The 15,479-nt window shown below is 50.5% G+C and overlaps 1 protein-coding gene across 5 annotated transcripts in view; it reads right to left on the bottom strand.

Annotated features, from left to right (window-relative positions):
- Positions 1-2,048: 2,048 nt before the first annotated feature.
- The window catches only part of TMEM39B (transmembrane protein 39B), a 28,639-nt gene continuing 15,208 nt past the window's right edge, over positions 2,049-15,479 (bottom strand). For 3 of the 5 annotated variants that reach the window (XM_030823302.1, XM_030823305.1, XM_030823306.1), the window contains 4 exons: positions 12,621-12,957; positions 9,822-10,009; positions 4,571-4,691; positions 2,049-2,481 (listed from right to left, as the gene is read on the bottom strand). In XM_030823302.1, coding sequence (XP_030679162.1) covers positions 2,239-2,481; positions 4,571-4,691; positions 9,822-10,009; positions 12,621-12,957 — 889 coding nt within the window. In that variant the 3' untranslated portion in view covers positions 2,049-2,238. Of the gene's footprint in view, positions 2,482-4,570; positions 4,692-9,035; positions 9,139-9,821; positions 10,010-12,620; positions 12,958-15,479 lie in introns of those variants that run through there. The other 2 variants (XM_030823303.1, XM_030823304.1) reach the window with 2 other exon arrangements.

The following is a 15,479-nucleotide window of genomic DNA, read 5'->3' as shown; positions in this document are numbered from 1 at the left end:
ATTTTGCCATGTTGGCCAGGCTGGTGTTGAACTCCTGACCTCAGGTGATCCACCCGCCCCCGCCCCTCTCAAAGTGCTGGGATTACAGGCGTTAGCCACCGCGCCCGACTCTGAGAACTACTCACTTTCAAGACCGAACTCAGCTATCAGCTCTTTGGGTAAGCCTGTCTTTCCAGATAGGGCACCTGCCTTCTCTGCTACTACAGGAGGAAATGGACACTGATTTTCCTTAGCATTTCACACCCAAATTTGCTCACAGTGTGTGTCCATCTCTCCTTGTTGTCTATGGAAGGGACAGTATCTTCCTTATCTCTGTAACCATCCCAGTGTTCAGCACAGCGTCTGCCTCAATAGAGGCACCAAAAATATTTGTTGAGGTGTGTGTCTCCCATATACCATTGTGAGCTCGTCTGCATACCTTATGGCCAAGAAGGGCTCAGGGAACGTGGGCTGAATAGATGAGAATGGCTGAGTGTCCACGTTTCCTCTCCTTTCAGCCTGAACCCTCCATCCTATGCCCATAGGAGGCAGTGACCCTACAAGCAGCTGTTTCTTCTCTAGCACGTGACCCTGCTCGTACACCTTTGCTAGCCTAGGACGGCTGGTCCTCCCTGATCCATCCTCTGTTGACCTTTCCCGCTCCACTTTTTTTTAAATCCTTCCTGCTCTAAGATCCACATTCTGTTTACCTTCCCCGAAACACACCAGGATATTCTAAATCTATGTGCTACTTCACGTGCACTATTACATTTGCCTGCTTCTCTAACTGAAACACCCTTTTCCTCTCTTGTCCACCTAGGAAGTGGCTAATACAATTCAGACTATCCCCTCCTCGAAGAAGCCCAGGGAACATTAAGCATTTTCTCCCCTCTGCTCTGTTGTACCTTGTAACTCTTGGGCTCATCCCCGTGTAGTATTACTTGCTCGTTCCAGCGTCTTGGCATCCTCACCATCTACCGTAACACCCAGCAAGGAGCGTCTCAGTGACGGCATGCTGAGATGATCAAGACATCACATTCTGCCGGGATAGTAGTGTCATCTTCCAGAGGTTTTTTATTTTTGAGATGGAGTTTTGCTCTTGTTGCCCAGGCTGGATCTTGGCTCAGTCTTGGCACTGCAAGATTGCAGTGGCGGGATCGATCTTGGCTGACTGCAACCTCTGCCTCTGGGGTTCAAGCAATCCTCCTGCCTCAGCCTCCCGAGTAGCTGGGATTATAGGCATGCGCCACCCACCATGCCTGGCTAGTTTTGTATTTTTCGTAGAGACAGGGTTTCTCCACGTTGGTCAGGCTGGTCTCAAACTCCTGACCTCAGGTGACCCACCTGCCTCGGCCTCCCAAAGTGTTGGAATTACAGGTGTGAGCCATGGCGCCCGGCCTTATTTTATTTTTTTTGAGACAGCGTCTTGCTCTGTCACTCAGGCTGGAGTGCAATGGCGCAATCTCAGCTCACTGCAACCTCTGCCTCCAGGTTCAAGTGATTCTCGTGCCTCAGCCTTCCAAGTAGCTGGGACTACCGACATGCACCACCACACCTGGCTAATTTTTGTATTTTTAGTAGAGACGGGGTTTTGCCATCTTGGCCAGGCTGGTCTTGAACTCCTGGCTTCCAGTGATCTGCCCACCTCGGCCTCCCAAAGTGCTGGGATTACAGGCTTGAGCCACTGTGCCCGGTCTTTCAGAGGTTTTATGTCCAGCTCTACCGCTTCCTAGCTGTGTTACTATGGGCAAGTCACTGTAACTCTCTGAGCTCCAGTTCTTCATCCATTGGAGTGACAGCACTTTCCTCCTAGGGTTATCAGAAAAGTTAGATTAAGGCAAGGCCTGAAATACACACAGAGCAGCATCTGGTACACAGTGAGCATTCAGTTCGCAGTAGCTATCACTGCTACCACGGCCTCCAGTGCCTTCTCATCTCCTCTCTACTGAAGAAGGCAGTACCCACAGAGGCTTCAGAAGCCACATGTTGGGGCTTCCTAAACCAGAATCCCACACCTCTGCAATAGGTCTCACACACACGAAGGGAAAGAACCACAGGACACAGGCTTCTTGGGAGTATAAAAATAGGACTTTTTTCCTTATCACATCAATTATCAAAGAAACAGTACGTAACAAAAATACAAAGCTTTGGTGGATTTTTTTGTCTTTTGTCCCCCCACCCCCCACTCCTACCCAACAGCTCCTTGCCAGGGAGCCCCTGGCTGAAGCCTGGACGCTGTCCCCGAGGTCACCCCAGGGCTCAGGAGAAGCGGTGGTCCAGGTCTCTCTGGGGGCTGGCAGAGTATGAGTAGGCCTTGCCCAGTACCAGACGGTCCCGAAGCAGCTTGAAGAAGGCGTAGTAGTTGCTGAAGAGGATGAGGGCCAGCGAGATGGTCTGGTGCCACTTTTCTGAGGACATTAGGGAGTACAGCTGGTAGACGATGACAGCGCCCTCCAGCAGCAGAAGGATGTTGAGGATCCGCAGGGGTTTGCTGAAAAAGAACTGCCCGGAAGGGGGTGGGCACGGCTAAAAGGTGTGCTCCAGAAACCTTCCTCCTGGATGGGGGTTCTGGGTGGGCCAGTGAAGGGGACAGGCTCTTGGGGCCCCATGCAGACATGGGTGGGGACGAAGACTTTCTGGGGTTGGATGTGGACTTTGCCACCTCATCTGCCTTTGCTTGTGGTATTCCTCCTGATAGGACTGCTGCTTCTGACGTAAGTCATCTAAGATCCTGTTCAACTTCTACCTCCCCTAGGAAGTCTTTCTCGACAGGTTCTGCTTGCTCTCTCAAACTCTTTTTGTGGTCTAAAGTCAATACCTTTAAAAAATTTTTTCTCCCTCATCCACTGACCCTCAATAAAATCAACACCTTTTAATGTCATCTCCTGGGTATTGTTGGGCCTGAACAAATTAGAATCCTATGACATAGGCATGGAAAGTTATTACAGACTCCACAGCCTGAATTACCTACTACTTCATAGGTACATCCCTAGCTAGGCTGGAAGCTGCCAAGGGACATGGCAACAGCTCACTCTCAACAGCAAGGTAGAATGTAGGGACTAAAAAAAAATCTCGGATCAGTTCACAAGAGTGCACAGTGTCTAGGGATTTTTATTCCACAGGGGCCAAGGTACCTAAATCTCAAGAGTTGCTTACAGGACAGGAGAAGTGGTAGGAAACGGGAGGCCAAGAGACCAAGATGTCAGGCTCAGCTCTGCACCTAACAGGTTGCAATACTTTGGGCAAGTCCCTTTCCTCTCTGGGGCTTGGATTTCTCAACTGTGAAATGAAGACATCAGCCTAGGTCAGTGATTTCTCATGCCGTGTCCCTTAGAGCCCCAGGTTTCATGGGGATCCTTTAGGAGTTACAGTGGGGGTGAGCAGGAAGTGAAGGGGGTTCTAACTCCTCCAAACACAGCAGTGCCGGGAGGTCCCGTATATTGGATTTTGGCCTCCGATTGTGTTTTTTTAAAAAAAGGGGGAGGGGATTTCATAGTGAAAGTAAAAAAAAATAGAGATTACTAGTTTAGATAATTTTGAGCAGCCCTTTCCATAGCTAAGCCATGAGTCATTACCATTAGTTCTCAAGTTTCCCAAGAAGGCACCCTTTAACAAGTTAAACTCAGGCCGGGCGCGGTGGCTCACGCTTGTAATCCCAGCACTTTGGGAGGCTGAGGCGGGCGGATCACAAGGTCAGGAGATCGAGACCACGGTGAAACCCCGTCTCTACTAAAAATACAAAAAATTAGCCGGGCGGGCGCCTGTAGTCCCAGCTACTCGGAGAGGCTGAGGCAGGAGAATGGCGTGAACCCGGGAGGCGGAGCTTGCAGTGAGCCGAGATTGCGCCACTGCACTCCAGCCTGGACGACAGAGCGAGACTCCGTCTCAAAAAAAAAAAAAAAAAAAAAAACAAGTTAAACTCTCCACGCTGATTTCAGTATCTAAAAACAGAGATAAGCCTAGCGTATCTTTCACATACAAGGTTCAGGGTAAGGCTGAGTAGGAAGGCACATGGAGACAGTATTGTCTTTCACTGCCAAGAGCCCCTTCTTTTACTGTATCATCTTCTCTCCCTCTGTCCAATGTTCTCAAAGATCTACAACCAAATGAGCTGCAGTTATTTATTTATTTATTTTTTTGAGAATGAGTCTTGCTCTGTTGCCCAGGCTGGAGTGCAGTGGTGTGATCTCGGCTCGCTGCAGCCTCCGTCTCCTGAGTTCAAGTGATTCTCCCTCCTCAGCCTCCCGAGTAGCTGGGATTACAGGCGCCCACCACCATGCCTGGCTAATTTTTGTATATTTAGTGGAGACAGGGTTTCACCATGTTGACCAGGCTGGTCTGGTCTTGAACTCCTGACCTCAGGTGATCTGTCTGTCTCGGTCTCCCAAAGTGCTGGGATTACAGGCGTGAGCCACCATGCCCGGCCGAGCTGCAGTTATTAAGTGACAATTTATATGGCTGTCCTTGTGCTACATGTGTGCACTGTCTTCCTGTGGATTGGGGAAATACTGAAAATAGCTTTCTCTTGCAATGACATCACATTCCTGCCCTGCAGATCCTCCCACCCTCCTTCCCCAGGGAGGAGACTCACATGGAAGCGGAAGTGGGAGACGTCAGAGGGGATGGCCACGTTGTAGTGGCCTACGGCTTTGTAGACGTTCTTGCTGTGCTTCACCAGCACGCCCTGCGGCCACATGCATTCTTCAGTCCACCTGGAGGCACAGTTCAATGGTGCCCCTTATCCCCAGCTCACCCACAAGAGGGATACCAGAAGAATGGGCAGGAGGGAATCACCAGGGCTCTACCCCCATTTCTATCACTTAGACACACTGACTTTCCTTTTCTGGGTTTCAGCTGCCTCCTCTGTAAAGTGGGGTAAGAATCATGAGGAATCCACTGCACTGTAAGTTAGGTGGTCTAGGGCTGACACTAATTACTAAGAGATTGTTGAGAAAACCCTTTTCCTCTCTGGGTCCCTTTGCTTCGTCTGGTCTCACCTCTTGCCTCCAGGTGGTCCACCACACAGCTGTCTGAGTGGTCTCTGTAAAATACTAAGCTCGGCCTGACCACCCTCTGCTTCAAACTCTTTGTGGGCTTTTTTTTTTTTTTTTTGAGAATGAGTTTTGATCTTGTCGCGCAGGCTGGAGTGCAGTGGCACAATCTTGGCTTACTGCAACCTCCACCTCCCAGGTTCAAGCAATTCTCCTGCCTCAGCCTCTTGAGTAGCTGGGATTACAGGCATCTGCCACCATGCCCAGCTAATTTTTGTATTTTTAGTAGAGATGGGGTTTCACCATGTTGGCCAGGCTAGTCTCGAATTCCTGACGTCGGGTGATCTGTCCGCCTCGGTCTCTCAAAGTGCTGGGATTACAGGCGTCAGCCACAGCGCCTGGTCCTGCTCAAAACCTTTTGAAGGCTTCCTAGTTCCCTTGGGGTCAAGGCCCCAAGGATTTGGCATGGCCTCTGAGATCTTGTGTGGCTTTCCACAACCCTCACCACACAGCTCATGCTGTTTCTCGTTCCTCCAGCACTCTGTACTGCTTCATGTCTCTCCCTAAGCTGCTCCCTCCAACTGGATTGCCCTTGCCAAAGCCTAATCCTTCTGGTAAGCTCTTCATCATCCTTCAAAACCCAGGTTCCTCCACAAAGCCTTTCTCAAACTCCCTAGAGTTTGGCATCCTTTTTTTTTACACTTTAAGTTCTAGGGTACATGTGTACAACATGGAGGTTTGTTACATATGTACACATGTGCCACGTTGGTGTGCTGCACCCATTAACTCGTCGTTTACATTAGGTATTTCTCTTATGTTATCCCTCCCCCTCCCCCCACCCCACGACAGGTCCTGGTGTGTGATGTTCCCCACCCTGTGTCCAAGTGTTCTCATTGTTCAGTTCCCACCTATGAGTGTTTTTTTTTTGAGACAGAGTCTCACTCTGCTGCCCAGGCTGGAGTGCAGTGGCACTTGGCTCACTGCAACCTCCACCTCCTGGGTTCAAGTGATTCTCCTGCCTCAGAACTATAGGCACCCGCCACCACGCCCGGCTAATTTTTCTGTATTTTTTGTAGAGACGGGGTTTCACCATGTTGCCCAGGCTGGTCTCGAACTGCTGACCTCAGGTGATCCGCCTGCCTCGGCCTCCCAAAGTGCTAGGATTACAGGCATGAGCCACCGTGCCTGGCCCGTCTGGCATCCTTTAATTGTTCCCTGCATCTCCTGCTACTAGTCCACATTCCCCAATGCTGGTCATTTATTTATTTTCCATCTGTGTACCTCGCTAGGCTGAGCGCCCTTGAGCGGGAGGATCTAATCCATCCCTGTGTCCTCAGAGCATGCCGCAAGGCCTGGCACAGAGAGGCCCTAGTGAGCATGTGAATGAGATGGTGGGACCAGTGAGCTTTCTTTTTTTTTTTGAGATGGAGTCTCGCTCTTCTGCCCAGGCCAGACTGCAGTGGCGCTATCTCTATCTCAGCTCACTGCAAGCTCCGCCTCCCAGGTTCATGCCATTCTCCTGCTTCAGCCTCCTGAGTAGCTGGGACTACAGGCGCCCGCCACTGCGCCCGGCTAATTTTTTGTATTTTTAAAAGAGACGGGGTTTCACCGTGTTAGCCAGGATGGTCTCGATATCCTGACCTCGTGATCCGCCCGCCTTGGCCTCCCAAAGTGCTGGGATTACAAGCGTGAGCCACCACACCCAGCCCAGTGAGCTTTCTTATAATGTCCTGTGAGATCTCCCAGGAATCCCAAGGGCCTGGACCAGAGGACTGAAAGACCCAAGGGCCTGTAAGCAGCCCCCTTCTCAACCCAATGCTCTTGCCTTGCTGACTCACTCATTAAAAAAAAAAAAAATAGTTGGCTGGGCACAGTGGCTCACACTTGTAATCCCAGCACTTTGGGAGGCCAAGGGTGGGCAGATCACCTGAGGTCAGGAGTTTGAGACCAGCCTGGCCAACATGGTGAAACCCCGTTTCTACTAAAAATACAAAAAAAAAAAATTAGCGGGGCATGGTGACACAGGCCTGTAATCCCAGCTACTCGGGAGGCTGAGGCAGGAGAACTGTTTGAACCTGGGAGGCGGAAATTGCAGTGAGCCAAGATCGTGCCACTGCACTCCAGCCTGGGTGACAGAGTGACACTCCGTCGCAAAAAAAAAAAAAAAAAAAAAGAAGTTGGACACGATTTCATTTATATTAAGTTCTATGATAGGCAAAACTAACCTCTCGTGAAAGAAAACAGAAAGGTAGTTGTCTTGGGGGAAAGATCACTGGGAAGGGCCATGAGGACATTTTCTGAAAGGCTGGAAATGTTCTATATCTTGAATGAGGGGTGGGTTACATGAGCATATATACCTTTATCAAAACTGAAAGAATTGTACCCTTTAAGATTTGTAGGCCAAGTGCAGTGGCTCATGCCTGTGATCTCAGCACTCTGGGAGGTCAAGGTGGGTGGATCGCTCGAGCCCAGGAGCTCTAGACCAGCCTGGGCAACATGGCAAAACCTAGTCTCTACAAAAAAATACAAAAATTGGCCGGGCGCGGTGGCTCACGCTTGTAATCCCAGCACTTTGGGAGGCCAAGGCCGGCGGATCACGAGGTCAGGAGATCGAAACCACAGTGAAACCCCGACTCTACTAAAAATACAAAAAATTAGCCGGGCGTGGTGGCGGGCGCCTGTAGTCCCAGCTACTCGGAGAGGCTGAGGCAGGAGAATGGCGTGAACCGAGGAGGTGGAGCTTGCAGTGAGCCGAGATTGCGCCACTGCACTCCAGCCTGGGCGACAGAGCGAGACTCCGTCTCAAAAAAAAAAAACAAAAACAAAAAACAAAAAACAAAAATTAGCTGGACGTGGTGGCATGTGCCTGTAATCCCAGTGACTTGGGAGCTGAGGTGGGAGGATCACCTGAGCCCAGGAGGTTGTGGCTGTAATGAGCTGTGATTGCACCACTGCACTCCAGCCTGGGAGGACAGAGTGAGACCTTGTCTCAAAAAAAAAAAAAAAGGATTGCACATTTCATTGTATGGAAATTTCACCTTAAAAAGAAAGGCCTAGGCCAAGCGTAGTGGCCCACGCCTGTAACCCCAGCACTTTGGGAGGCCAGGATGGGTGAATCACCTGAGGTCAGGAGTTCGAGACCGGCCTTGCTAACATGGCGAAACCCCGTCTCTACTAAAAACATAAAAATTAGCCAGGTGTGGTGGTGCACACCTGTAGTCCCAGCTACTTGGGAGGCCGAGGCAGGAGAATCGCTTGAATCCAGGAGGTGGAGATTGCAATGAGCCAAGATTGTGCCACTGCACTCCAGCCTGGGCAACAGAGCGTGACTCCATCTCACAAAAAAAAAAAAAAAAAAAAAAAAAAAAAAAAAAAGGCCTGAGGAGACAACTGAGTGCTAGACAGGCAAGGGCCCTGACCTTTGTGAACTTTCAGTTCTGAAATGACAGGCAGGTAATTAAGCAAACATAGTAGAAAGCATTAAATGCAATGATCACGGTATTATGGGCCACTGAAAGGAGGGGCCCCTTATAGGGGAGGGGCACTGAACCCATTCTGGATGGTCAGGAAAGTGTTCCTGGAGGAGGCAAAGTGCTAAAGGATGAATAGGAGTTAATCAGGATAGAAAGAATGGAAAGACCATCCCAAGCAAAAGACACATCACATGCAAAAGCCTGGAGGCGCAAGTGCATAAAGCATATGAGAACCTGAGGAGATTTGCTTTGCTTTGCTGAAGAGCAGAGGATGGGTTGGGGGCATGGTAAAAGATGAGGCAGAAACATCTGGCAGGACCCAGCTCATCATCTGGGAAGCCACGCGAAGGACCACGGTGAGCCATGGACAGGTATATCCTCATGTTCAGCTATGTTCTATCTTTCTATTCCTCCCGCCCCTCAGAGCCCAAGGCTAAGCCAAACCTCCTTTTGGCCCCATCAGCAATGCCCAGTCACTCTTCTGGACCTCCAGGACAGAGCCTGAAAGGGACCCTGACTGACACGCATGGCCAACACCAGGAGGCTTAGCTTCTATGGCCTTGCTTGCATCTCTGCTCCTTGGTGGGCCTACCTCTGCAAACCTGTCCTAGGGGCCTCCTCTCTGCCAAGCCTTGTCCTGGGCCCAAGACTCAGATGTGCTTCCGAGGTGATCCTGGCCTTGAGGAGCTTCCAGTCTACTGGGGAAATACAGGCAGGAAAATTAGTATAACCTGGGGGGAAAAGTACTTTGAAAAGGGCCCCTGAGCAGTGTGACTTCTGCGTCTGCTCCGGGTGCAGTGCCTTCTTGCAGCAGGTCTCTTTTGCCCATCTCGTCCCTCCCTGGCCAGGGTTCGGCATCAACTAGCACAGCACCACATCCTGGCACCAGGCTGATGATTCTAAAGCACACCTTGGCATGGGTCCCTCCACTGCTAAAAATCCTCTATCCCCGCTAGGCGTAAGTCAAAGTCCAACCTCTTTTGCCTGGTACATCCGCAGGCCTGGTATGGACTGGGTGGAAGCAAATGTCTGCTGAAAGAGTAGGTGACGTAATGACCCAGGGGATGAGTGAGCACGTAAGAGAAGAGTGAAGCATGAGCAAGTAAGGCAATGAGTGAATAAACGGTCAGCAAAGAGAACGTCAACAAGTCCATGAATTACCATCATTCCCCTCCTGTCTTCAGTACACTGCAAGTTACCCAAGGACAGGGAACGTGTGTCAGGCCCCACCATACCCCACCCTGGACACTTGGCCTAATACACAAGACACGCTCAGTAACTATTTGCTAACTGAATAAGTTAATCAGCGGGTGGACAAGTGACTCCAGATGCTGACCGGAAGGGCTGGGATTGGGTTGAGCAGGGTAGGGTGACTCACGGGTGCTGCAGCACGTTGGAGCACAGCGCTGGGTCCACCTTCTGCCAACAGCCCAGATGGGCGGCGGCCTTGTGCAGCAGGTCACAGTAGCTGGCAGGCAGCAGGTGCTGCATGAGGATCACGGAGGTGCTGATGGACACCAGCAGGAAGAGCTCACAGGACCAGCGCTTGTCATAGTAATGTGTGTTCTGGGGGTAGCAGAAGGTGGGTGAGGCCTGGGATCCCCATAATGGCCTCATTCCCTTTCCTTCCCTGATTCTACCTGACTGAGAGGTTAGGACAGTCCCGGGGAGACCTCAGAATAGCCTGAAACCAAGAATCAAACACCCAACAAAGAAGGCTCAGGCCCTGTGCCCACTAGTTGGTTTTCTACAAGGAAATCTGCTCCTACTGCCCACCACTCTGAGCCAGAGAACAGGCTCTGGGGTCCAAGAGACCTGAATTCAAATCTTGGCTCTTTTGCTTATTTACTATGTGACACTGGGCAAGTCATTTACCTTCTCTGTGCTTTAGTTTCCTCATCTGTCAAATGAGGATAGAGCAACTACTAGGCCCAGCGCGGTGGCTCACACCTGTAATCCTGGCACTTTGGGAGGCCGAGGTGGGCAGATCACGAGATCAGGAGTTCGAGATCAGCCTGGCTAATATAGTGAAACCCTGTTTCTACTAAAAATACAAAAATTAGCCAGGCGTGGTGGCGTGCGCCTGTAGTCCCAGCTACTCAGGAGGCTGAGGCAGAAGAATCACTTGAACCTGGGAGGCAGAGGTTGCAGTGAGCCGATATCATGACACTGCACTCCAGCCTGGGCGACAGAGCAAGACTCCGTCTCAAAAAAAAAAAAAAAAGAGCAACTACGAACCACCTCCAAGAGGTGTTAGGAGGACTGTAACACTTATGAAAGCTTCAGGCATGTTATAGGTGCTCAAAAGACATTAAGGGCCGGGCACGGTGGCTCACACCTGTAATCTCAGCACTTTGGGAGGCTAAGGTGGGTGGATCACTTGAGGTCAGGAGCTTGAGACTGGCCTGGCCAACATGGCGAAACCCTGTCTCTACTAAAAATACAAAAATTAGCCAGGCATGGTGGCGCATACCTGTAGTCCCAGCTATTCAGGAGGCTAAGATAGGAGAATTGCTTGAACCCAGGAGGCAAAGGCTGCAGTGAGCCAAGATTGCACCACTGCACTCCAGCCTGGGCCATACAGCAAGACCCAGTCTTAAAAAAAAAAAAAAAAAAAAAAAAGGGCCGGGCGTGGTGGCTCACACCTACAATCCCAGCAATTTGGGAGGCTGAGGTGGGTGGATCACCTGAGGTCAGGAGTTCAAGACCAGCCTGGCCAACATGGTGAAAGCCCGTCTCTACTAAAAATACAGAAATTAGTTGGGTGTGGTGGTGCGTGCCTATAATCCCAGCTACTTGGGAGGCTGAGGCAGGAGAATTGCTTGAACCTGGGAGGTGGAGGGTGCAGTGAGCCGAGATCACACCACTGCACTCCAGCCTGGGCGACAGAGCGAGACTCCTTCTAAAAAAAAAAAAAAGACATAGCCAGGCGAGGTGGCAGGCGCCTGTAGTCCCAGCTACTCGGGAGGCTGAGGCAGGAAAATGGCGTGAACCCAGGAGGTGGAGCTTGTAGTGAGCCGAGATTGCACCACTGCACTCTAGCCTGGGCACAGAGCAAGACTCCGTCTCAGAAAAGGGCATTAAGTTCTCTCAAGCCCACTGCAGCTTGCAGCTGAGGAGGTACCTTCCCAGGAGACTGAGAGGTTAGGACAAAGAGAGCACAGGCTTTTGGGATCACTCAAATCTGGATGAACACTGGCTTCCTTACTAAATGATAAAACCAGGCATTGTGACATGTCTGTGTCACACTAGCTGCTGAAATACAAACTCACTAGTCTTTGTAATAAGTATTATGAATAACAAGGCCGTGTCTCCCTCATTGGCTGGGTGACCTTGGATAGGTCACTTCCCTTCAGTGAGTCTAGTTCTCTTCACTTTAAAATGGACACAGGCTCGGGCACGGTGGCTCATGCCTGTAATCCCAACACTTTGGGAGGCCAAGGTGGGTGGATCACTTGGGGCCAGGAGTTTGAGACCAGACTGGCCAACATGGTGAAACCCTGTCTCTACTAAAAATACAAAAATTAGCTGGGCCTGGTGGCACATGTCTATAATCCCAGCTACTTGGGAGGCTGACACAGGAGAATTGCTTGAACCTGGGAGGTGGAGGTTGCTGTGAGCTGATATCGTGCCACTGTACTCTAGCCTGGCCAACAGAATGAGACTCTGTCTCAAAAAAATAAAGTAAAAGAAAAAATAAAAAAAGTAAAAGAAAATGGATACAGGCGGATGTAGTGGCTGACGCTTGTAATCCCAACACTTTGGGAAGCTGAGGCAGGAGGACCATTTAAGACCAGGAATTCTGAGACCAGCTTGGGCAGCACAGTGAGACTCCATCTCTATAAAAAATTTAAAAATTAGCTGGGCATGGTAGCTCATGCCTGTAGTCGCAGCTACTCAAGAGGCTGAGACAGAAGGAACACTTGAGACCAGGAGATTGAGGCTGCAGTGATCCATGATTGTGCCACTGCACCCCAGTGTAGGTGACAGAGCAAGACCCGGTCTCTAAAAATAAAAAATAAAATGGAGACAGTAGTTGCTCCAGTCCTCCAGAGAAGAGATGGGAAATCACATCAAAAACGCATAGTTAGTTAGGCCAGCAGGAGAACTCACGTAGGGCAGGCAGCAGGGTCAGGTCCCAGCTAGGCCCTTTCCCTCCCTGGCTTGAGCTACGCACCTTCACGAACCAGACGGGCACAAAGGCCACGTAGTAGGCACTCAGCATGGAGCTGACGAGCACTTCCTTCATGCGCCAGTTGAAGTCCATCTTGAGGAACTCCACCTCACTGCGGATGAGGCTGGGCGACAGGCAGCAGGCATGGGTGGGCATGGCGTCCGGGCCATACAGCTGTCTTGTGTGCTGCTTCCACGTCTCCCGCAGTGTCAGGAGGTAGTCCCGGCTCTTCGCCAGGCCGCTGACCGCCTCCCGGGGCCCCACGGAGGCCATGTGGTTGAAGAGGCTTGTCTTGCGGAGGTCGCAATTCAGCTGCAGGAACGGAATGTACATCCCAAACCTGCTGGGGAAGACGGTGGTGAGGGAAGGCCTGCCCGTGGGCCAGGATCCCAACTCTCAGCCACTGAGGGGATCTTCTTTCCTTCCTGGGCCTCAGCTCTCCTGGCTGCCCAGCGGGGAGAATTTACCAGTCCTTTCATCCATCCACCCCCCATCCAATGGCCAGTCATTCAGCACATGTATTACCACTTGGTACGTGCCAAGCACTAGGGGTATAGCAGAACTGCTGACATTGGGGCTACAGTAGGAAGCAAGAGACAAGTCCCTGCACTCGCAGCCTAGGGATGACTCACAACAGCAACAGCCCACATTCGCTGGGCATGGCCTATGTTCCAGGCACTGCACCGAATGCTTTCAGGCAAATTCTTTTCTCATAACAACACTATTCATCAGGTACTGTTATTTTGTCCCCTTTTCAGCTGAGGAAGCCGTGGCTCAGAAAGGTGAAGTAAATTCCCAAAGCTTACACATTAGTTAGGAAGTTATAGGGCAGGTGCGGGTGGGGCTCAAAATCAGAACTGTTTGGTACCAAAGATCAAGGCACCTACTCAACAAATCATTATGAGTAATTAGTTAAAAGTGTACACAGAGGACAAGCACGGTAGCTCATGTCTGTAATCCCAGCACTTTGGGACGCCGAGGTGGGAAGATCACATGAGCCCAGGAGTTCAAGACCAGCCTGGGCAACATAGTGAGACCCCATCTCTACAAAACAAATTTAAAAATTAGGCAGGTATGGGCCGGGCGCAATGGCTCACGCCTGTAATCCCAGCACTTTGGGAGGCTGAGGCGGGCGGATCACGAGGTCAGGAGATTGAGATCATCCTGGCCAACATGATAAAACCCTGTCTCTACTAAAAAATACAAAAAATTAGCCAGGCATGGTGGCGGGCGCCTGTGGTCCCAGCTACTCGGGAGGCTGAGGCAGGAGAATGGCGTGAACCCAGGAGGTGGAGCTTGCAGTGAGCCGAGATCGCGCCACTGCACTCCAGCCTGGGCAACAGAGTGAGACTCCGTCTCAAAAAAAAAAAAAACAAAACAACAACAAAAAATTAGGTGGGTATGGTGGTACATGCCTGTAGTCCCAGCTATGCAGGCTGAGGTAGGAGGATCACCTGAACCTAGGAGGTTGAGGCTGCAGTGAGCCACGATTGTGCCACTGCACTCTGGCCGGGCAGAGTAAGACTTTCTCTCAAAAAATAAAAAAAAATAAAATACACACACAAGAGAGGTGTAAGTGATGAGTCGTTATGGAACAGCTCTTTAGTTTGCAGAGGAGGGCGGTTCAGGAACAAATATTTATGTTTATTACGTACCAGGCACTGAAATGGGCCCTTGAACAGAACAAATCTTTTTCCCTGAGCAGCACCCTGAGAGCAGGGCTGGAGCTAATTATGTGTGTGGCTGCCATTGTATGCGGAGAAAACTAGATGGGCCCATAGTCTAGAAGAGTAATTATAGAAAGTGAGTAAGTGCCACGCCCATCATAGTAGGGGCTTTCATAAATATTCCCTTTTTCAGCTTGGGGCCTCTCAGTTTCCCCAGGTCCTCAGAATTACACACCCCCACAAGGGTTCCTGGGCTACCCCCAGGAGTTAGGGCTGATCACAATGCTACATTTCTTTTCTTTTTTTTTTTGAGACAGAGTATGACTCTGTTGCTCAGGGTGGAGTGCAGTGGCACGATCTTGGCTCACTGCAACCTCCGCCTCCTGGGTTCAAGCGATTCTCCCGCCTCAGTCTCCCGAGTAGCTGGGATTACAGGCACCTGCCATCATGCCCAGCTAATTTCTGTATTTTTGTAGAGATGGGGTTTCATGATGTTGGCCACGCTGGTCTTGAACTCCTGACCTCCACCTGCCTCAGCCTCCCAAAGTGCTGGGATTAAAGGTGTGAGCTACTGCACCCGGCTGACAATGCTACATTTCAGGAAGCAGAGGTTGCAATGAGCCGAGATCACACCATTGCACTCCAGCCTGGGCAACAGAGTGAGACTCCATCTAAAAAAAAAAAAAATCTCCTTTTACTTTTTTCTGGGGGTCCCAAGAAGAAATATCTGAGTGTCCCTGGCAAGTCATTTAGCCTCCCTGAGTTTCTGTTTTCCAGTCTGTAAAATAGGGATGCTACCATTTTTCCTGTGGTAAGGCTAAATAAAATAGCTTAGAGAATTGTGCTCAATTATACTGTACAGTCCATAATATAAAAACAGAACTGTGGTCAAGAGCATAACCTTTGGGGTCAAACAGGCTTAGATCAAAATCCCAGCTCTGGGCTGGGTGTGGTGGTTTAAACCTGTAATCCCAGCACTTTGGGAGTCAGAGGTAGAGAAACTGCTTGAGCCATGAGATCAAGACCAGCCTGGGCAAGATGGCGAAACCCTTGTCTCTACAAAAAATACATAAAGTAGCCAGACTACATGCCTATAGTTCCAGCTATTTGGGAGGTGGAAGTGGGAAGATCATCTGATCCTAGCGGGGTTCAAGGCTGCAATGAGCTGAGATCACACCACTGCACTCCAGCCTGA

Source organism: Nomascus leucogenys, chromosome 12 (assembly GCF_006542625.1).
Source record: "Nomascus leucogenys isolate Asia chromosome 12, Asia_NLE_v1, whole genome shotgun sequence".
Classification (NCBI taxonomy): domain Eukaryota; kingdom Metazoa; phylum Chordata; class Mammalia; order Primates; family Hylobatidae; genus Nomascus; species Nomascus leucogenys.
This window is presented reverse-complemented; position numbering and strand designations above follow the sequence as displayed.